A 23744-nucleotide genomic window follows, 5' to 3' on the forward strand; every position below is an offset into this window, starting at 1 on the left:
TTTTAGGCTGGGTGTGGTGGCTCACGCCTGTAATTCCAACACTCTGGGAGGCCAAGGCAGGATTGCTTGAAGCCAGGACTTCAAGACCAGCCTGGGCAACATAGCAAGACCCCATCTCTACAAAAAGATATAAAAAATTAGCCAGGCACGGTAGTGCATGCCTGTAGTCCCAGTTACTCGGGAGACTGAGTGGGAGGATCACTTGAGCCCAGGAGGTCAAGGCTTCAGTGAGCCATGATTGCACCACTGCATTCAAGCCTGGGTGACAGGGTGAGACCCCATCGCTAAAAAAAGAAGTACATTATTATTAGTTACAACCAAAATTGCCAGTGGTCATGGCATTCACATATATCTGAGGACTCCAGAACTGTGGACTTAATTGGCTTTGTTCCACATTTGAGTGTGCCTTCTGTATAAGAGGCCCTATATTGTGAATAAATTCCTCATATGTGTCATTCTCGTAATTACTTTTCTGTAAGTTTAAGGTTAGACAAGACCACTTAGTAGGATTTTATATTTTTTAATTGAATTTCAGAGTTCAGGATTAATTTAAAAGTTTAATTTTCCAGAAAGAAACATCTAAATAAACCTTAAAGCCTATACAGAACTCTTTCCTTTACTCTTCCCACCCTTCAACCTTGCTTACCTTTCTCAAGTTCAGACCTTCTCCCTAGATACATGCCTTCTGTCTGCTCCTTTTTAAACAGAGTTTTCACTCATTGTTTATCCCTATGGCCTTTTTCTCCAGCCACTTGTTCTTTCCCACAAAAGGCGTTCAGTTTCCTGTATTGGAAAACTCCTTTTCCTATTTCAAAAGAATGCTTTCCCTATTTGACTTGAGAATCTCTTCCCTTACTCCTTTATTGTTTCTCTCTTGCTATAAAGCCAGGTTGGTCAGTGATTGAAGTGCTCTTCACCCTGATTTTGTTCATTTAAGTATATGAGTAAAATAAAGATATAGTATACTATTAAAGTGCCAAAGTGAGTACTATACACTTACAGTGCTTAGAGTGAGCATTTAACATGGGCTGAAATGACTAGAGAAAATTCTATAAAGGCCATCTGGAGTTTGAACTGGAGTTTGGACGAATGAATAGGATTTTAATAGATAGTGAAGAATAGGAAAAACACTCCAGGAATGGGAAATCAGAATTAGGCAAAAGCACAAAGTTAAGTATGGCATGTTCATGGGATAAAAAATGTGGACTAGTTGTTGCAGAAGGTTTCAACGAGATAAATCTAATTGAAATTACATTTTGAAGATCTGTGAATACCCGATTGAAGAGTTGGAAAGTGATCTGGGGGAAATTAGTCATTACTTCATCATTTGAAGTACTTACTATTAACTTCACTCAGCATGTAAGTGCTGCAAGGTAGAGCATGATATAGAAAATAACCTCTCTGGGCTGGGTGTGGTGGCTCACGCCTGTAGTCCCAGCACTTTGGGAGGCCGAGGCGGATGGATCACAAGCTCAGGAGATTGAGACCATCCTGGCCAACATGGTGAAACCCCGTCTTTACTCAAAATACAAAAATTAGCTAGGCATGGCAGCGCATGCCTGTAGTCCCAGCTACTCAGGAGGCTGAGGCAGGAGAACTGCTTGAACCCAGGAGGCGGAGGCTGCAGTGAGCCGAGATCACACCACTGCACTCCAGCCTGGGTGACAGAGTGAGACTTCGTCTCAAAGAAAAAAAAAGAAAAAAGAAAAGAAAATAATCTCTCTGCCTGTGAGGAGGTAATAATTTAATTGAAGAGTTAGAGAAAGACCATGCACATTAAAAAGTTAAATAGATGTTAAACCATATTTCCACAAAGCAAATCACCCTCTCAGAACTATTTCCTTGGAATTTAAAGTGTCATCTATACTTTGATGCCATTAAAATAAAATACTAACATTGATGATATCTAGGTTAGAGGTAACTTTTAAAAATTTGTAGTTTTCTGGGTAGTAAAAATACGTAGTATTTATATAATTTTTAAGAAAAGCATTTTAATATAACAGTATTTTAAATCTGTAAAAATCTGCACTGGCTACTAGAAGGCTCAGTGCTAGAATGAGTCAGGCTATAGAATAAACCCTTAAAAAACCCGACAGCGTGACTGAGCAAAAATACTTTTGAGGCTCCAAATGCTCCCTGACACTACACACTAATCAACAGGACCCTGGAAAAGGGTAGCAAACAAGAACTTGTGGCAAATGTATTCAAGTAATGAATGTCTCCATTCATTCATTACTTGAATACATTTGAAATATATGGCTCATTCAAACTCAAAACCCAACACAGACCAAACCCTCTGGTCCATGTTGATCTCTTGCTTGCCTGGTTATTGCACATCTCACGGTTAGTTTGCCTCCTCCCCCTCTAGTCTACCCGGTAAATGATGTGAAATTAATAATAATATTACTCAAAACTTAGAGTGTTTATTGTGTGCTCTCACATATTAATTCAATCTTCCTAAAACATGTTATTTTCAAAAACTTTCAGAGGCTTCCTCCGACCAAACCATTAAATTGCATTGCTTGGCACTCAGGGACCCCCAAAATATAACCCTAATCTTTCTTCCCAATTATAGTTAGGGAGATAGCCATGTTACTAGAGAGCTGGAAGGGACCACCTATTACATTTTGTTTTAGGGAGCCAGTGAATGCAGGCATTGTAAAAGTGACCTGCCTGGAAGCCTACAGCTTTTAGGGTCAAAGGACTAACACCCAGGTCTTGTATCTCCCAGGCCCACCCCACAGCTTTGCCACAGGGACATTTACCCACTTTGTTTACCTCCCTTGTAATCCCTTTGCCTTCTCGGCCATCTTATTGACATCTTTCAAGGTCTAAGTCAAGCATCCCTTATATGATAAAGGTTTTTTCCTGATCACATCACTTCACAGTGATTTCTTCACTCCTTTGAGCCAAAGCTATTCCAATCTATAAGGTAATAAACTACATCTTGTCTCATCATGTTACTTTTGTTGTCCTGCTGCTTGTTCTGATCTGATTTTTGTGTGTGACCTTCTCCTTATTTAAAGTGCAAATTATTAAGTTATTTTAGTTGAAAATGTAGTACATTCATACTGGAAAAATAAGTACAAAAAGATATGCAGTGAAAAGTCTCCCTTAGATACCAGACACTCATTCCTTTTTCTTAGGGACAATCACAGTTATCAGTCTCTTTTATAATGTTCCAGAAATTTCTGTGTATAGACAAGCACACGTGAAATAGACATCATACATCATTCTCCACCTCGCCCTTTTACTTACCAATGATTGTGGAATGATTGCACAGTAACATAGAGCTCATTCATTCTTTTTAACTACTGGATATACCATAATTTACTTAACCAGCCTCTAATTTACAAGTTTTGAGGAATAGGTGATATACAATAAATACTGAATGAATAAGAATGTTTGAAATATGGTTGTATTAATTTCTTAAGTCTCATAAAGAGAAAATACAGGCTGATGTGATGTGATAAATATACCACTTACCCTAACCTAGTATATCTGGGTGAAGGAAAAAAACAATCTAATAGAAGTTAATTGTGAGCTCTTCAAAGAGGAACAATTTAAAACCTACCAAAAAGCAGTTTGTATTTGATTAAATTACCTTTTATCCCAAATGTAGGAATTTATTTTCAGAAACATTTATTGACCACCTGCTTTGCTCAATAAACACTGTGTTGACTGCTGTTAGAACTATATAGATGTGTAAGAACCTGACCCTGTCTTTAGGAAACTTTGAGTCTAATACTGGAAATGACGGGAAGGTTGTACTCTGAGAGAGGTCCAAGGGAAGTAGGATAAAACCACAGGGAAGAGATGTGGTAATTCTGTCTTGAGATCTCAAATTGGAACTAGAAATAGAGAGATGTAGGTGCATGCAAATTGAGATCGCATAAATGTAGTATTATGTAATATTTGACACACATAATGCCAATGTTAAAACATAACTGAGCACGTATGAATCCATACTCAATCAAGAACATTACTGATACTGAAGTTAACTATGTAGTTCACCCCAGTCTGTCTCCCTGTCTGCCTTCTAGAAGTACCATCTGATCACTTTTTATTCTGTCTTCTACTCTTCTTGAAGAGCTAGTTATATCCATGGATAGGTATATTTACCTTGGTCCTGGTGTCAGAAATGGATTAGAAGCTCCCTCTGCTGGTTTCATGTATAGATACCAACTGTTTAGACTTTTGCATAAGTGATACCATCACAGTAACTGCAATTATAATTATTTTTTATTGTGCCTACTATGTGTATTAAATATTTTGCATATCTCATTTAAATTTTATAAACACTCTGTGAAGGAGGTGGTGGTTTTCCAGATTTATACATGAGGAAACTTAAGGCTCAATGAGATAAGTAATTTGCCCAAGGTTACATATCTGTGAAGGGCAGAACTGAGATTTGAACCCTGATCTGACTCTGAAGCTGTGCTCTTCCTTGCTGTCACTTAAGATAATGTATCTAGAGCATTTAGTACAGTATCTGGCACACAGCAAACACTCAGCAAATGGTAGCTATTATTACAGTGATCGGCAAGATGGTGATGAATAGAAAACTGGCAAAAAGACATGTAAAAGTACTCTTTGAAGTAAAGCAACATTAGAGTTTGGAAACAGATATAAGAGTAACAGTCGTGTAAATAAAATATCCTCTTCAAGTATTTCAGAGACAAGTGACAGCTACAGCCTAAGGAGGAATCACATGACATACAAGACCTTTAGATCTATTTCCTGCTTCATCGTTTCCCATTCTCCCAAGCATTCTATGCTAGTCAGGTGGTTGACTTGCAGTTTACTGAATGGTTTAAGCACTCTCATGCCTCCTTACCTTAGCAACTGCTGCTTCCTTTCCCTGAACTCGTTCACTTGGCTAACTCCTGCTTACCCTTTAGGATTGGGCTTGAGTGCCACCTCTCCCAGGAAGCCTTCCTTAATTTGCCAAGTTAAGTAAGTTCATACAAATAATGTAACAAATTTTTAAAGAAAGTAATCCACCTGTTACCCTTCTAAGTAAAACATTCATGCCAAAACACAATTTTCAAAACATCCCGCCTAATGTAACAAATTTTTAAAGAAAGTAATCCACCTATCACCCTTCTATCTAAGTAAAACATTTAAAAAATCCATTAATTTGTCCACATGTATTTATATTTTTCATATAACAGTTCATGGTTTTGTGTTTTTTTTTCTTACATAAAAACTTTTGGCTGGGTGCGGTGGCTCATGCCTATAATCCCAGCACTTTGGGAGGCCGAGGCGGGTGTATCACAAGGTCAGGAGATCGAGACCAGCCTGGCCATCGTGGTGAAACCCCGTCTCTACTAAAAATACAAATTAGCCGGGCGTGGTGGCTGGCGCCTGTAGTCCCAGCTACTCGGTAGGCTGAGGCAGGAGAATTGTTTGAACCCGGGAGGTGGTGCAGTGAGCCGAGATTGCACCACTGCACTGCCGCCTGGGCAACAGAGCGAGACTGTCTCAAACAAACAAAAACAAACTTTTAAAACTTTTTCTGTTTTTCTTTTTTCTTTTTCCTTTTTTTTTTTTTTTTTTTTGAGACAGAGTCTCTCTCTGTTGCCAGGCTGGAGCGCAGTGGCACAGTCTCGGCTCACTGCAACCTCCACCTCCTGGGTTCAAGCGATTTTCCTGCCTCAGCCTCCAAGTAGCTGGGATTACCGGCATGCGCCACCACACCTGGCTAATTTTTGTATTTTTAGTAGAGATGGGGTTTCACCATGTTGGCCAGGCTGGTCTCAAACTCCTGACCTTATGATCCACCCACCTCGGCCTCCCAAAGTGCTGGGATTACTGGCGTGAGCCACCACACCTGGCCCTTTTTCTGTTTTTCAACTTAACTATGGCAAGTATGTTTTCCCCTTTGTTACCAAATATAATTATGCATCATGCGAGAGGTTTTGTATTTTCTTCTGTGTACCAAACACCATGGTAAAGAATACGTGCAAGAGGTGCCAGCCATGGTGGCTCACAGCTGTAATCCCAGCACTTTGGGAGGCCAAGGCGGGTGGATCACTTGAGGTCAGGAGTTTGAGACCAGCCTGCCCAACATGGTGAAAACCCATCTCTACTAAAAATACAAAATTACCCAGGCGTGGGGGTACACACCTGTGATCCCAGCTACTTGGGAGTCTGAGGTGCACACCTGTAATCCCAGCTACTTGGAAGCTGAGGCAATAGAATTGCTTGAACCTGGGAGATGGAGGTTGCAGTGAGCCGAGATGGTGCCACTGCAATCCATCCTGCGTAACAGTGAGACTCCATTTCCAAAAAAAAAAAAAAAAGAATATATGCAAGAGAACACAAAAGAAGAATACATGGTCCCTGCACTCCAGGAGCTTATAATCAGTTTGAGGAAGGGAGGCATCTGGATACATATGGGGTCCTTTGTTGCTGACACATGACTAAGTGGTCTAATTTTGAATGTAGTTTAGAATTCTTGTATCTTAAACATATTATTCTATAGCCACAAGTATTTTTGTTTTGCCTACTCAAAAATGTACAGATTTGTACCAAACAATGTCTTCACGCAGATGAGAAACAGGTGAACATTGGAAAGGTTTCAAAATGTTACTGGCAACTTCAATTTAATATTAAAGTACAGTTGGGCTCGGTGGCTTACGCCTGTAATCCCAGCACTTTGGGAGGCCAAGGCAGGCAGATCACCTGAGGTAAGGAGTTCAAGACCAGCCTGGCCAACATGGTGAAATCCTGTCTCTACTAAAAATACAAAAATTAGCCTGGTGTGGTGGCAGGCACCTGTATTCCCAGCTAGTTGGGAGGCTGAGGTAGAATTGCTTGAACCCAGGAGGCAGAGGTTGTAGTGAGCTGAGAGTATGCCACTGCACTCCACCCTAGGTGATAAAGTAAGACTGTATCAAATAATAATAATAATAATAATATTAATAATATTAAAGTGTGATATAAATTTCTAGTCTGGCCAGGCGCGGTGGCTCACGCCTGTAATCCTAGCACTTTGGGAGGCCAAGGTGGGTGAATCACCTGAGGTCAGGAGTTCGAGACCTGCCTGGCTTACATGACGAAATCCCATCTCTACTAAAAATACAAAAATTAGCCAGGTGTGATGGCGGGTGCCTGTAGTCCCAGCTACTCAGGAGGCTGAGGCAGGAGAATTGTTTGAACCGGGAGGCGGAGGTTGCAGTGGGCCAAGATCACACCACTGCACACCAGGCTAGGTAACAGAGCGAGAGTCTGTCTAAAAAAGGAAAAAACAAATATATATATATATATATATAAAGAAATTTCCAATCTGTGTATGTAGCTTTGAAGTTTTGAATTGTTTTTATAAATGATGTAGTGAAAGGAAATGGGTAACCCAGAAGATTCTTTTAGAAAACAGGACCCTGGGGCTGGGTGTGGTGGCTCAAGCCTGTAATCCTAGCACTTTGGGAGGCCGAGGCAGGTGGATTACGAGGTCAGGAGTTCGAGACCAGCCTGGCCAACATGGTGAAACCCTGTCTCTACTAAACACACACACACAAAAATTAGCAGGGCATGGTGGCATGCGCCTGTAGTCCCAGCTACTCGGGAGGCTGAGGCATGAGAATTGCTTGAACCCGGGAGGCAGAGGTTGCAGTGAGCCAAGATCATGCCACTGCACTACAGCCTGGGCGACAGAGCAAGACTCCATCTGAAAAAAAAAAAAAAGGAACAGGATTCTCTACCTCTGTAACAGCTGTGGAAATTCTAGCCCAAAATAGTTGACCAGATTATTCCTTACCTGGTGAAATTAGTCTCAGTGCATTTCTCAGCAGAACAAATGTCAAGTGCTTATAGGTTTCTACTTAGATAGTAAAATGGCCCTTGCAGAACTGTTACTGATGAGAGAAAACAGGTAAGGAGACTGCAAGCAGACTTTGGGGATCATGTTTTTTGTAGTTCAGAGTTTTCCTCACCTCGGGCTAGTGGTACAGCACATTCATTGTTATCCAGTGGAAAAACCTAACTTGCTAGAAATGAGAAAACTTCTATATAAATATTAGCACAGGTACCCTTGACTCCAAAAGATCAGTTATCACATCTTAATCCAAAGAGAGTCATTGGCAAAACATAATTAATTCTTTGTCTAATTTTTAGTGCTCACATGGAGTGGCCAAGAAGTAGCAGCGAGTCACACCTCTCAAGTGCAGCTGTCCAACAGGTAAACTGACTGGAAATTTGCATTTATCCAACGAAAAATCATGTACTTCATAGCTAACAGCTATTTATACAGTATGTACTTACCAGGCTTCTGGAAACAAAACTAGTATGGACAAACCCAAAAGTATAAAGGAGCAGTGTTTTATATTCTTTGATTTCTTATCTGAAGGTAGATCTAAGAGTGCTTTGCAAGCTTTTTCAGATAACACAGTTGACATTTAAACGGTAAAACATGTTATTTGTAGACAGTCATTTACTGCTTCTGTACCTAAACATCTGAGCCCCACTCTGTCACCAGGCTGGAGTGCAGTGGCGCGATCTCGGCTCACTGCAGCCTCCGCCTCCCGGGTTCAAGCGATTCCCCTGCCTCAGTGTCCCAAGTAGCTGGAATTACAGGCATGCACCACTACGCCCAGCTAATTTTTTGTATTTTAGTTGAGACGGGGTTTCACCATGTTGGTCAGGATGGTCTTGATCTCCTGACCACATGATCCACCCGCCTTGGCCTCCCAAAGTGCTGGGATTACAGGTGTGAGCCACCATGCCAGGCCAACAATTTTCTTAATGTAGAAGATAATTTGTCCACACCACTTAAAAATGAGTATCTATTAATCACACACAAATAGAACTGGAAATCAGTCTAATGTGAACGGATAAGCCATATTATATGTTCAGGCAAAAAAAAAAGTGTAACACACAGATCCTTGTATCTTTTGCTTTTATCCAGAGGCCTTCCAGGGGTCTGCACCCCATAGGCAGGACTCTACAAAGAATTTATACTCATGGCATTTGTTGTTTCACTGTCATATAACATTTTCCTGAAGTCTGAGAGGTGGTGATTTTTAGCTTTCAAAGCCATCAGCTTATGACTTTTAGAATATAACAACTGGAAAAAGTGTTCTCTTTCTTGAGAAGATTAGTGTATGGTATAATTCATTCTAATCTGATTATACAATCCTGCATTTTTACTTTTTAGAAGGAAGAAATTTAAGTGTTTATGTATTTTTATCATTTATAAAAGAATACGCTTATTATAAAACTTCAAATACTGCAGATATCTATTAAGTATTAAAAGAAATTAAAAAGCTAAGGTAATTCCATTTTTCAGAGACAACCATTTTTAACGATTTAGTGTCCACATGTCCAAAAAATTTTTTTTCTACTCAGGAGGCTGAAATGGGAGGATCAATTGAGCCCAGGAGTTTGAGACCAGCTTGGACAACATAGAGACCCTATCTCTAAAAAGAAAAAATTGTTTTTCAATGCTTCTACAAATGTATAATAATATAGATTTATGCTATCCATACTATCTTGCAACTTGATTTCTTTCCTTAATGATGAAATCTCAGACATTTTTGCACATTGTACATGTAAATCTACCTTATTCTTCTCAAAAGCTACATGGTACTACACTTGGTGTAGTGATTTATTTAACCAGTCCTCTTTTGATGAGTTGTTTCCAAATATTGCAGACATGCTTATTATGTACATCTTTGCACACTTGAACATACTACTGTAAAATAAATGCCTAGAAGAAGAATTTCTAGATCAGACATTACCAAATCTTCTTAAAAGGTTAGATCACTTTACATTCTCAATAGCAGTTATGGGAATGCCTGTTTATAGTTTCTCCAAATTAGTTATCAGTCTTTTTAATTTTTGCCAATTATCGATAGGCAAATTGGTATTTATTGTTTTAATTCATATTGGTTAAATATCAATGGCAGTGAACATTTTTTATGTTATTAGGCCATTTGTATTTTCTTTGAACTGCCTATCTGACATCTTAAGAAAAGTTTAAATAAGCATTAGATTAGATTATCTATAGGCTTCCCTAACAATTGCTGTATAACTCTTGTTTCTGTCATAGAAACATCTAATTAATACCTTAACCAGAATGTAAAACTAAATGTGCATATTTTATGGATTTTCTGAGATCATGTATTTTTGTAACCTAGAGCCATGGAACTGCTAAGAGTAAAAGGTCAAAGATCCTGGTCTGTTGGACTATCAGTAGCTGACATGGTTGACAGTATCGTAAACAATAAGAAGAAAGTGCATTCTGTATCAACTTTAGCAAAGGTAATTGCTATTCTTATTCTCTTATTATATTTTAAACTTAGATATTATTAATACAAAACTAACAAAATCGTTATTCATACTCTAACCCCTGATGTCTTCAGTATCACCAGCTTTTAGAGTAACAGGTAGGAGAAGGCAGTTTAGTTTAAGCCCTATCCTGCTTAGCTATGAGAAGTCTGCCAGCTTGGGCAACATAGTGAGACCCCATCTTTACAAAAACAAAAACAAAACTTTGCCAGGCATGTGACAACCACTCAGTAGGCTGAGGTGGGAGAATCTCTTGAGCCTGGGAAGTTCAGGCTGCAGCGAGCCGTGATCATGTCACTGGACTCCAGCATGGACAACACAGCGAATCCCTGTCTCCAAAGATAAAATCTTGACTGGGGGCAGTGGCTCACGCCTGTAATCCCAGCACTCAGAGGCCGAGGCAGGCGGATCACTTGAGGTTAGGAGTTTGAGACCAGCCTGGCTAACATGGTGAAACCCCTCTCTACTAAAAATACAAAAATTAGCCGGGCATAATGGCATATGCCTGTAATCCCAGCTACTCAGGAGGCGGAGGTTGCAGTGAGCACCTCTGCAACTCCAGCCTGGGTGACACAGCGAGACTCAGTCTCGAAAACAAACAAACAAAAAAAGTGTGGACTTCTATCAGGTTGCCTTCTCACCCTCATGTGATTTTTGGTAACCCCCAAATAGTGTTTATATATCCATAAATTTCTTCTGACTGTCATTTATCATCTCAGCCAGCCAAGTCACCCCAGAATTATGTGCCAGAAAGACAAATATCACATATTCTTACTCATAACCCCCAAATAGTGTTTATATATCCATAAATTTCTTCTGTCATTTATCATCTCAGCCAGCCAAGTCACTCCAGATTTATGTGCCAGAAAGACAAATATCACATATTCTCTCACTCACGTGGGAGCTTTTTTTTTTTTTTTTAAAGTTGATCTCATGGAGGTAGAGAGTAGAATGTTGGTTACCACAGGCTGCGGTTGGGGGATAGAATGAAAAGCGGTTAATGGGTACAAAAATAGATAGGAATAAATTCTAGTGTTCAACAGCACAGTAGGGTGAGTGTGATTATTAATAATTTATTGTACATTTCAAAACAGCTAGAAGAGGCCAGGTGTGGTGGCTCATGCCTGTAATCTCAGCACTTTGGGAGGCCGAGGTGGGAGGATCACTTGAGCTTAGGAGTTCAAGACCAGCTTGGGCAATATAGAGAGACCTCATCTCAAAAAAAAAAAAAAAAAAAGAAAGAAAGAAAAACAAAATAGCCAGAAGAGACCATTTGGAATGTTTTCAACACAAATAAATGATAAATGTTTGAGGTGATGGATATCCCAGTTACCCTGATTTGATCATTACACGTTATATGCATATATTGAAATATCACATGTACCCCACAAATACACACTATTATGGTACCAGTTGTTTTATTTTTTAAAGAAGCTATTGTCGTGACTGTGCCCAGAGACCATCCCATGCCCCTCCCCAGGAAATACATTCGTTTTTCTTAGCCCCCAACCTGCTACCCATATTGCAGGGGGGCTAGCTTACTTCTCTACAAAGTGGGTGTCTGACGAAGTTGCTTCCATCTCTCAAAAATTTTCTGAAATGATAACAATTTTATAAAATCAATGAATGATTGTGAGGTCTGGACTTCTAAAAATAAAATAAAAATAAGTAAATGAACAAAAAAAATTTTTTAAGTCCACCTTGTATCACTTTGTCCTATTTAAGAAAGCAAGAAAGTATGCATTTTTGTATTAACTTCTTTGCAATGATTTAGTTCTATTAAATCCCTATTTTTCTCATTTCAGGGATATTATGATATAAATAGTGAAGTGTTTTTAAGTTTGCTTTGCATCCTTGGAACCAATGGAGTATCTGAAGTTATCAAAACCACACTGAAAGAAGATACAGTTACTGAGAAGCTCCAAAGCAGTGCATCCTCAATCCACGGTCTCCAACAACAGTTAAAACTTTGATTCTCAAATGCAATTTGAGAGGCTGGACTTCTACCTAAAGGGAAAAGTCATTTAATTTTACCAATATATATAGGTTTGAGGATTTCTGTATCCTGCTACTTACCCTTACAAACTGCCTGGTTAAAGTAGAGGGTTTCTTGATTAGCTTTGTGATGTAAATCCTTAAGGAGTTATACAAGGAAGGGAAAAATTAATTTTATTTGGGGTTCTTGAGATATCTATGCTGTTCTTTAAATCTACAGCAGGGGTAAACATTCATCTGCAGTGTGCATCAATTTAAATCATATATCCTAAACTAAAAGCACAATTCATACTTTGGGAATATTTTATAAGTAATATATCTTTAAAAGAAAATTACCCTTTGACTTTTATAATCAACATAAGTTCAAGGCCCAGTATGGATTTACAAAATCTGTGTCAGTTGTACATTCACAGGATCCACAGCTTAAGTTACTAATGTTTCTTGTGTAAAATCCTGTTGGTAGTAATAGTAAAGCATTGTATTTCCCTTCTTCAAATTAATTAGCTACCAAAAAATGGAAAAGAATTTTACATGCACTTTAAAATAGTAAAATGGAAAGTGAATTTTTAAAATATATGCATTAAAAGTTTACTTTAATTTCCAGTGGGACTTCCTTTATGAAATTTTCCATAACTTCTTCCTGGAGTATTATAAGATCTCCAACATCTCATAAACTAATTGTGATATTAGTGGAACCATAGACAAATGTATATTTTCAGTGGAAATAGATTATGAATGAAAGCCAAGCAGCTTACTTTAAAGCCAAAATATGAGATTTTCATTAAAAACATTGGTCATAATAGGGAGAGGTTTTTTATTTGTTCTGAGAAAATCCTTTAACCTCTCCTGATGATACAGTTCAGAGTACACACACTTTGAAGATGGATCAAGAGCAATATTTTCTTATGTGAAAGATAGCTTATTATTACTATTGTGACATACAACTAATAGTAACAGTTAACATCAACACTTCATATATACCAGGCAGCATGATAAGCACTTTATTATTTTACTGAATCCTCACAACAGACCATTGAGGTAGGGACTATTGCCATCATCATTTTATAAAAGGAAATTGAGGTTTAGTCCTCAAGTCTTGGCTATTAAGGGGCACTTATCCATACCACCTCTACTTTTTCTAGGCACTAAAAGGGGGAAAAGGCTTAACAGCCAAAATAGTTATCAAAAGACCCTAAAGTTGGGGTCCTATACACCATGAAAGGATTACTTTCATTCTCATGTAAGGGCATGCTTTTATAAAAAACAAACATGGGCTAGGCGCAGTGACTCATGCCTGTAATCCCAGCACTTTGGGAGGCTGAGGCGGGCAGATCACGAGATCAGATCGAGATCATCCTGGCTAACATGGTGAAACCCTGTCTCTACTAAAAATACAAAAAATTAGCCAGGCGTGGTGGCAGGCGACTGTAGTCCCAGCTACTCAGAAGGCTGAGGCAAGAGAATGGCGTGAACCCGGAAGGTGGAGCTTGCAGTGAGCAGAGATCGTGCCACTGCACTCCAGCCTGGGTGACAGAGCAAAACTCTGTCTCACAAAAAAAAAAAAAAGTTTAAAAATTAGCCAGGTGTGGTGATGTGTACCTGTAGTTCCAGCTACTCAGGAGGCTGAAGCAGGAGGATCGCTTGAGCCCAGAAGTTCAAGATTACAATGAGCTATGATCATGCTACTGCACTCCAGCCTAGGCAACAGAGTGAGACCCTGTCTCTAAAAAATAAAAATAAAAATAAAGCAAGCATATAATAGGTTAATCCAGATGGAGTTAGGAGGGTTTATAAGAGCAGACACTTCCTAGGTAAAGAGGAAATAGGAAAACTAATGCTGTTTTAGTGTAATAAGGAATGCTTATAATGATGAACTGTAGTCATAAAGAAAAGGTGAAATTATATTCAGTAACCCATGTTAGGAAAGCATAAAAGTATTTAATATGCTTGGAAAGATTCCAACCAGAGTTAACTGAATAAAAACCTTGGACATTTGAAGAGAAAAGCATTTAGTTCTATGTAATTTCAATATGCACGTGAATTAGTTCATGTTACTCTAACAATGTATTCTTACTGTCCTTTTTTATGAAATAGGAAAGTAAAACTGAAAGAACTATTTCTAGTGTTTTTAAAACTAGCCTTTTCTAATATTTGATATCTAATTAAAGTTAAATATGTAATATGCTTTTGAACAATAATCTAACCAGAAAATATTGTATAATAAATTACCAAGAAATCATTACATTAATTACAAAAGGAACATGTCAATACAACAAATGTTTATTTAATACCTATTGTTACTCCAAATACTGTGTTAGAATTTGACTATTCGAAGATGAATAATAGTCTTTGTCCTCTGGAAGGCCACAGTGTAGAAGTAATTCTCTGTATCAGATATTTCCTTGAGTGTTAAGTGTATTAGTAATCATGTGGTAAATCCCAGTGTAAGTCAAGAAGCAATATCACCACCACCATCTCCCTATGATTTTGTGATAATTTGACATTCTCAATGCTTGTTAACTTTCATGTTTTCATTTTTACGACATCATGCAGCGCTTGTTACAATTTTTAGTGGGGTTTGGATTAAAATGCTTTTTTGATGTAGCAGAAGATACATTTTTTCCCATTTTACATTGTTTTCCTTAAATATTAAGCATAATGAGTAAAATAAACTGATTTTAAAATCACCAGGAGATGCTTCATTTACTAAGTGAAACATTCAGATTAAGGAGTTTTTTTCATATAATTCACACAGCACCCAAGATATTTAGTTATTTTGTGTAAAATGAAGAGACTAGATTTTATCAATTGTTTTCAAACTTTTAAAAATTATTTTTAGCAAGAAAACTTTTTAAATCTTTTTGTTTTTGAGCCAGGTTCTCACTATATTGCCCAGGCTAGACTCAAACTCTTGGGCTCAAGTAATCCTCCTGCCTCAGCCAATGGAGTAGCTGGGACTGCAGGTGCACCATCAGCTTATTTGTGTTTTCATCTGTGATAATCGGAGGATTTAAAATTCTCCACTAATATACGTAAGAACAGAAATCAAAATGCCTAATGAGTGGAAAAAACTCATCTTTAGTGTTGAAATGGCAAGCAACTTTCAAAAGCATTTCAACTACTATTACCTTCACATTAAAAAATTAACTGATTTTGCATATTTCTAAAACCACAAAGACATTTTCCCCACACACATTCAATCCTCCATGGTTCCAATGAAATAGATAAGAAGTTAATGCTTTATATTGAGCTATAGTGTTGACCCTGAAAGATTGCAAAAGACTGATAGTAAACATGCAGCAAGAAAGCTTTTTAAACAATATATTGCTGGGCACAGTGACTCACATCTGTAATCCCAGCACTTTGGGAGGCTAAGGTGGGAGGATCACCTGAGCCCAGGAGTTCTGAGGCCAGCCTGGGCAACAAAGTGAGACCTCATCTTTACAAAAAAATTAAAAATTAGCTGGGCATGGTGGTACACACATGTGGTCCCAATATACACGGGAGGCTGAGGCAGGAGGATTACTTGAGCCAGGGAGGTCGAGGCTGTAGTGGGCCATGTTCACACCACTGCACCATGACCTGGGCAACAAAAATATATAAATGGTCTGGGCGCAGTGGCTCACGCCTGTAATCCCAACATTTTGGCAGGCTGAGGCGGGTGGATCACCTGAGGTCAAGAGTTCGAGACCAGCCTGGCCAACATAGTGAAATCCTGTCTCTACTAAAAATAAGAAAAATTAGCTGGGTGTAGTGGTGGGCACCTGTAATCCCAGCTACTCGGGAGGCTGAGGCAGGAGAATTGCTTGAACCCGGGAGGCAGAGGTTGCAGTGAGCCAAGATCACATTATTGCACTCCAGCCTGGGCAGCAAGAGCAAAACTCCGTCTCAAAAAAATATATATATATATGTAAAATTTATTTTAATATTTATAAATTTTGTATTTATAAAATATATAAACAATATATATTACCTGGCATTCCTCCAACTCACAAAGGTACAGTTGCTCTAATTAAAGGGACTCCTGGTTAAGCTGTGGCTTTAAGAACAGTTTGAAAACCTTCTTGCTTTTAAAAGACATAAAACAGCAAGTAAAATGGAAGGACAGACTGTCCTCTAGTTTGGTTTGACTGGAGCTGTATGCTTAACTAAGGAGTTGAAAAACAGAGGCGGAGGTTGCAGTGAGCCGAGATGGTGCTACTGCACTCCAGCCTGGGCGATGGAGTGAGAGTGTTTCAAAAAAAAAAAGGGGGGGGGAAAAGAAAAACAATACCTATTAATAGCCTTTATTTGTGCGTGTTAGCAACAGTTTATAATGATGCTTCTACATGCTTTCAATTAGGCCCTCCTTGTGAATGTGACCTTCACTTACACGCCAACTTTGAAGGTAATCAATACTACCGCCTTGTTCTCATTAGGGCTGTACTAAAATAATTGAAACTGTCACACATCATCAAACTCAAAATTTTACAATACCTTGAATGCCACTGTGCTTACAAAACTGACGGTGATGTGTAATGATGACTAATGTAAGTCACCATGAAGAATTTTTATGGGAAGTAAAAATTCAATTAAGATGGAAGTACCTACCCTTGCATTGTGCAAGGCAATGAAGATCTGAAGGAAGCCTGCCTTCAAGGGCTTGGATTTTGACAGCGGACAGGTACACAAATACAGCACCAGGTAAAATACGGCCTGTATTATCATTTATGTCTGGGTACAGAGGAGAAATTCTGACTTAGGGAATGGTTTCCTGGAGAAGAAACTACTATCTGGCTTCTTGTGAAACAAAGGCTCTACACTTTACCCTTGCCAACGTATAGTATGAAGGTCTTTAAAGCTTAAAAAAAATCATTAATTAGAGGAACACTGGGCATCATCTAACGCAAGTGTATCACTTTAGAGTCGGGAGAAACTTACGCCTGAGCTAGAAATGCACTAGCCTACCATTATCACAAGGGCAAGTCAGTGACAGAACAGTTCTCTGACCGCTAGTGCAGTGCCCTCCCACTTGATGAATCAGTCATTAAGGCTCACTGGCAAGCCCTTCGTACTTCTTCCCTCTCCGGCACTAGCTTCCTTAAGTCGACTCTGTGAAATACCTGCTAATCTTATCCTGAACCAGAGTTTCGACCCTCGGAACAGTCTTGCCCACATCTTTGGGACCCGATTCGTCCTGCTGAATCCGGCACTAGGGGGGCGGGTTGGTTGGAACCCACCCCGCCAGGCCTCTCTCAATCCCACACGGTGTCCACCCGCACCCGCAAGACTGCGGTCCGGAAGTGACGTAGTGGAAAAGGAAGTGGTGTCTTGGTGCCGACTTCCTGTTGTTTGGGGCCGGGTTGGGGGTGTGCGATTGTGTGGGACGGTCTGGGGCAGCCCAGCAGCGGCTGACCCTCTGCCTGCCGGGAAGGGAGTCGCGAGGCGGCCGTCATGGCGGTGTCGGAGAGCCAGCTCAAGAAAATGGTGTCGAAGGTGAGGCTGCGACGCGCTCGCCTCCTAGCGCGCGCCCACCGCTCCCTTCCGCGCCCTGCCGAGTCTGTCCCGGCCCAGCCAAGCAAGCTTCCCAGACGGGCCGGAAGCCCCGGTGCAGTCCTTAGCCACCTTCTCAGACCCCCGCCCCGAGGCGCCTGTCGCCTGGTGCGGGAATCCCCGTACGGGAGCTGGGAGGGTGGGGGGCGGCGACAGTCAACAAAGGCGTGGAGCGGAGGCTACCTGACACCTGCCGCCCACCCGCCCTTCTCTTTTCCACAGAGTTTGGAGCTGTCTGTGGGGCAGTGTAGTTTTTCGTTTGTTTTTATAAACACAAACAAGGGATCATACTTAGTTGTAGAGCTGAGGCAATCCTCTACTCCTGTCCCAATCTAGGGATCCTCCAGTCTTAGCCTTTGTTTTGCTGACCCGCAGAGATCGTGGCCTTTTCAGTTTTGTATTCTCCAGAAAAGAAGCGAAAATACCAGTCCCTTACTGCCCCAGGTGAAATACATACCATTACCATTTCAGGGATTTGCTAAGAGTAACTACTTTTAAGTGCATGCTTCTTATAACGCGTATTTATTTGCTTTGAGCTTAGTTTATGATCTTCACGGCTCAAGACTAGTGGGTTTTTTTTTCAATTTTTAAAAAAGCAGTTAAGCATTTTGTATTTTAAAGCCATGATTTATTTATATAATTACTTCAAACGTGGCACCTCACACCAGAGTGGAATGGCTTTTGTTATGTTTTGTTGTAATTTTCCAAAACTATGTAAAATGATTGAGAGTTGAGTCTTGACCAGTTCAGCGTGTTAGCTTCGGATAGTTTTGTCAAAGCAAGAATGGTAGCAATCAGCGGTTTAAGCGGTTTCAATTTTTAATAAAACACACTATTATCTGTAAAACTTTTTAAAAAACAGACTTTTTCCAGTTAAATCGCCCCCATAGTCCTTGATTGAAGACCAAATAACCTCTAAGGAGAAAATGACAGTTTTCAAAATAAAGCATATCTTGGTTGTGTAATCATATTTTAGGCTTCTTGGTTTTGTTTTGATAAACTAGTTATCCTTAGTTATAGGGGACATATGGGAAGCCATAGAAGATTGTGACCCAGGTAAAGATCCATATTGTAACTTTTATATATCACTTTTTGAAAAAAACGGTATATTGTTTTACATAGTATGTAACTGAAGAGTATCTGTTCCATGACTTTTTTTTTTTTTTTGAGAGTCTTGCTCTGTCACCCAGGCTGGAGTGCAGTGGCGCGATCTTGGCTCGCTGCAATCTCCGCCTCCCAGGTTCAAGCGATTCTCCTGCCTTAGCCTCCCAAGTAGCTGGGATTACAGGCGCCCACCACTTCATACAGCTGATTGTTGTATTTTTGGTAGAGACGGGGTTTCACCATGTTGGCCAGGCCGGTCTTGAACTCCAGACCTCAGTGATCCACCCGCTTTGGCTTCCCAAAGTGATGGGAATACAGGCGTGAGCCACCACGCCTGGCCTCCGTGACATTTTAATTGATAGCGTAGTCATTAAGATTTAGTCCTTGGGCTGGGCGCAGTGGCTTACGCCTGTAATCCTAGCACTTTGGGAGGCCAAGGCGGGCGGATCACCTGAGGTCAGGAGTTCAAGACCAGCCTGATCAACATGGTGAAACCCCGTCTCTTCTAAAATACAAAAATTAGCCGGGCATGATGGCGGGTGCCTGTAATCCCAGCCTACTCGGGAGGCTGAGATGGGAGAATCGCTTGAACCTGGGAGACGGTGGTTGCAGTGAGTCGAGATTGGGCCACTGCACTCCAGCCTGGGTGGCTGAGCAAGACTCCGTCTCAAAAAAAAAAAAAAAAAGATTTATTCCTTAATGTATGTATATTCATATAAAGAGCAAGAATATTCAAATATTAGCTTATTTTTTATACCCTAATTAAGTTTCCTAAGCTTCCCTAGAGAAACCTGCCATCAAAGACAAAGGCAAGGCATGTTCAGAAGGTATTTTATACCTCTACCTGCCTCCCCCTCCACCCAACCTGTGATTACTTTAGAAACAAAAACAGAGGTAGGGAAGAGGTGGGAGAGGGCATCCTACCTGCCTTTTGGTCCTTGCCTCAATATCTGGAAAATTGAGACTCCTTTATGTGATTATGACGATTCTGAGCGTCAGCATCAGTACTGTCCAACCTATGAATTTTAGACAGGTAAGAATAGTAAGTAAAGTAATAGAAGCAGTTGTTGGGCTCCTTCCTCCTAAAGAAGGGTTTCAAATGTTTTCCTTTCAGCTGGTGTGGTCTGATGTAAGAATTGTTAGCCAGGACCCTGGACACATAGCTAGGGTGAAGGTCATTATTGTTTTCTCTTTATCTGATTGTAGGCTCTCCACACCCATCATGGTACTCTGGCCACCTGCCTTATGTTTTATATGTGTATTATAAAAGGTCTTTTTTTCCCTTGAGCATTATCTTAGCTCCCAACTTCAACATAACTTTCAACACCTTTCTCTGTTATTTTTGCAATTAACAGATATATTTATACCAGATTAGTCCTTCTTGCTTTACAGAAACAACTTTCCACTTTAGATGTTTCATACATACAGCCACTTATATTTTTACACAGTTTATCTACAGCATTTCTAGAGGCACAGTCACTGCTAAATTGAATAGAAGAAAACTGTGGGCCTGGTGTGGTGGCTCATGCCTGTAATCCCAGTACTTTGGGAGGTAGAGATGGGAGGATCCACTTGAGGCCAGGAGTTCAGGATCAGCCTGGGCAACATAGCTAGACTCTGCCTCTACAAAAAATTTAAAAATCAGCCAGACTTCATCGCATGCACCTGTAGTCCTAGCTACTTGAGAAGCAGAAGCAGGAGGATCACTTAAGCCCAGGAGTTCAAGGTTACAGTGAGCTATGACAGAGAGAGAACCTGTCTCAAAAAGTAAAAAATAAAAAAAATTTTAAACAATAACAAAATTGGCCAGGTGCAGTGGCTCATGCCTGTAATCTCAGCACTTTGGGAGGCTGAGGTGGGCGATCACTTGAGGTCAGGAGTTTGAGACCAGACTGGCCAAGATGGTGAAACCCCATCTCTACTAAAAATACGAAATCAGCCAGACATGGTGGCGCACGCCTGTAATCCCAGCTACTCAGGAAGCTGAGGAAGGAGAATTGCCTGAACCTGGGAGGCAGAGGTTGCAGTGAGCTGAGATCATGCCACGGCACTCCAGCCTGGGTGACAGAGCAAGAATCCATCTCAAAAACAAATAAATAAATAAAAATAATAAAATAAAGATTGATATGTCCCTCACTGTTTTAGGTTCTAAGGATGCAACAGTGAACAATCAGACAAAAAAACTATGCTTCTGGAATTTAAATTCTTATAGAAGGCAATAAACAACTCAATAAATACATCAAGAAGTATGTTGGAAAGTGATAAGTGCTTTAGAGAAAATAAAACAGGAAAGAGAAATGGGGAGTGCTAGGGTGTGGAAATGTGGTGAGTCACCATTTTATATCTGATAGTAAAGAGAGGTCTTTCTGAAAAAATCTATTTGAGCTCACCTGAGAGAGGTAAAGAAACTATGTGCCTGACATGGGGCTCACACCTGAAATCCAAACATTTTGGGAGGCCGAAGCTGGAGGATCACATTGAGGCCAGGAGTTCCAGACCAGCCTGGGCAACATAGCATGACCTTGTCTCTTCTCTACTAAAAATATAAAAAAATTAGCCAGGCACGGTGCATACCTCTAATCCCAGCTAGTTGGGAGGCTGAGATGGGAGGATCACTTGAGCCCAGGAGTTTGAGGTTGCAGTGAGCTGTGATCACACCACTGTACTCCAGCTTGGGTGACAGAGCGAGATCCTGTCAAGAAAAAAACCTGGAACAATCTGGGGTAAGAACATTTCAGAAAGAAGGAAAAACAAATGCAAAGGCTCATAGACAGAAGTTTGTCATGCATGATAGAGGAACAACAAAGGAGGGTATGGTGGCTAGACTGGAGTGAGCAAGGGAGGAAAGTGGTGGTATAGGTCTAGATAGCATCAATGGTATGGGAGGTTTGGAGGGCCTTGCAGGCCATTGTAAGGACCTTGGCGTTTACTTGGAGTATGATGAAAAGCCGTTGCTGTGTTTCAGCTGTTAGCAATATTACTCTAGATGCTATGTTGAGACTAGACTGTAGGGGGTTAACGATGGAGGCAGAGACACGTAAAGAGGCTGTTGCAGTAATCTAGGTGAGAGGTGCTGGTGGCTTAGACCAGGACTGTAGCTGTGGAGATTCCAGATGTATTTTGAAGGCAAAGCTAACAGGATATTTTGACAGATTTGCTGTGGATGTGAAGAAAAGAGAGGGCATCAAGGATAATGTGATGGTTTTTGACCTGAGCACCTGGAAGGATATATATGTATATACATATGGAAGACACTGGAGAAGTAAATTTGGGGGGAAGATAAGGAGTTCAGTTTTGGTCATGTTCAATTTGACATTCATTAGATATCCAAGGGGAAATGTCAAATTGGTAATTGTATATATGTTTTCTGGAGTTCAGAGAAGAGGTTAAGATTGGAAAATTTTAATTTGAGGGTTTCAACATATAAATTAATTTTCAACCATGAGGGAGATCAAAGGAATGAGTTTAGATAGAGAAGAAGACCAAGGACTTAGCCTGCACTCAATAATAATTGGTTAGGATAAGAGAATGAACCAACAAAGAGACTGAGAAGGCACAGGCACAGAGTGCAGGAGAAGAGTTGATGTCCTGGAAATCAAATGAAGAACATGTTTTAAGAGAAAGGGGGCTGGGCATGATGGCTCATGCCTGTAATCCCAACACTTTGGGAGGCTGAGGTGGACAGATTGCTTGAGTCTAGAAAGTCAAGACTAGCCTGGGCAACATGCTAAAATCCAGCTCTATCAAAAATAAACAAAAATTAGCCAAACATTGTGACGCATACCTGTAGTCCCAGCTACTTGGGAGGCTGAGATGGGAGGATTGCTTGAGCCCAGGAGGTGGAGGTTGCGGTGAACTGAGATCACACCACTGCATTCCAGCCTGGGTGACAGAGCCAGATGCTGTCTCAAAAAAAAAAAAAAAGGAAGGGGCCAGGTACAGTGGTTCATACCTGTAATACCAACACTTTGGAAGGCTGAGTTGAGAGGATCACTTGAACCCAGGAGTTTGAGACCAGCTTGGGCAACATAGTGAGATCTCATCTCTATGAAAAATTTAAAAATTATCCAGGTGCGATGGTGCATGCCTGTAGTCCCAGCTACTTGGGAGGCTGTGGTGGGAGTATCACTTGAGTCCAGGAGGTTGAGGCTGAAGTGAGCCATGATCATACCACTGCACTGTAGCCTGAGCGACAGAGCGAGACCCTATCTCAAAAAAAAAAAAAAAATCACTTTGGTCAAATATTGCTGAATCAACTTGGTCAAATACTGCTGACAGATGAAGTAAGACAAAGGTAGAATTGGTCATTACATATCATGTGGCAGTTATTGGTGACCTTAGTGAACAATTTCAGTGAAATGCTGAGTGTAGAAGCCTAATTGGAGTGGATTTGAAGAGACCAGGTCTCTAGACGTTGAGCATCAGTGGTTGCTAATATCACAGAGATAGTCAGATATATTGTGCTCCATGATGAAAAACATTATCCTCTATGAAGTGATCTTGCCAGAGAAGAGGAAAAAAATATAAAAGGAAATGGAAATTTTTTTTTTATTTCCCAGATGGAGTCTAGCTCTTTCACCCAGACTGGAGTGCAATGGCACGATCTCGGCTCACTGCAACCTCTGCCTCCTGGGTTCAAGCAATTCTCCTGCCTCAGCCTCCTGAGTAGCTGGGATTATAGGCGCGCACCACCACACCCAGATAATTTTTGTATTTTTAGTAGAGATGGGGTTTCACTGTGTTGGCCAAGCTGGTCTCGAACTCCTGACTTCGTGATCCGCCTGCCTCGGCCTCCCAAAATGCTAGGATTACAAGTGTGAGCC

The 23744-nt window shown here is 40.4% G+C and overlaps 2 protein-coding genes across 10 annotated transcripts in view; both read left to right on the top strand.

Annotated features, from left to right (window-relative positions):
* UEVLD (UEV and lactate/malate dehyrogenase domains) overlaps nt 1-14972 on the top strand; it is a 59315-nt gene extending 44343 nt beyond the window's left edge. For all 8 annotated transcript variants that reach the window (XM_054437770.2, XM_054437767.2, XM_054437768.2 and 5 more), the window contains 3 exons: nt 8119-8182; nt 10140-10263; nt 12096-14972. In XM_054437770.2, the coding sequence (XP_054293745.2) occupies nt 8119-8182; nt 10140-10263; nt 12096-12263 (356 nt within the window). In that variant the 3' untranslated portion in view covers nt 12264-14972. The remainder of the gene's footprint in view (nt 1-8118; nt 8183-10139; nt 10264-12095) is intronic.
* A 2306-nt stretch (nt 14973-17278) lies between these two features.
* The window catches only part of TSG101 (tumor susceptibility 101), a 46691-nt gene continuing 40225 nt past the window's right edge, over nt 17279-23744 (top strand). Inside the window, exon 1 of one of the 2 annotated variants that reach the window (XM_054438809.2) lies at nt 17279-17760. In XM_054438809.2, the coding sequence (XP_054294784.1) occupies nt 17719-17760 (42 nt within the window). In that variant the 5' untranslated portion in view covers nt 17279-17718. The remainder of the gene's footprint in view (nt 17761-23744) is intronic. The other variant, XM_063671090.1, reaches the window with a different exon arrangement.

Source organism: Pongo pygmaeus, chromosome 9, assembly GCF_028885625.2.
Source record: "Pongo pygmaeus isolate AG05252 chromosome 9, NHGRI_mPonPyg2-v2.0_pri, whole genome shotgun sequence".
NCBI lineage: Eukaryota > Metazoa > Chordata > Mammalia > Primates > Hominidae > Pongo > Pongo pygmaeus.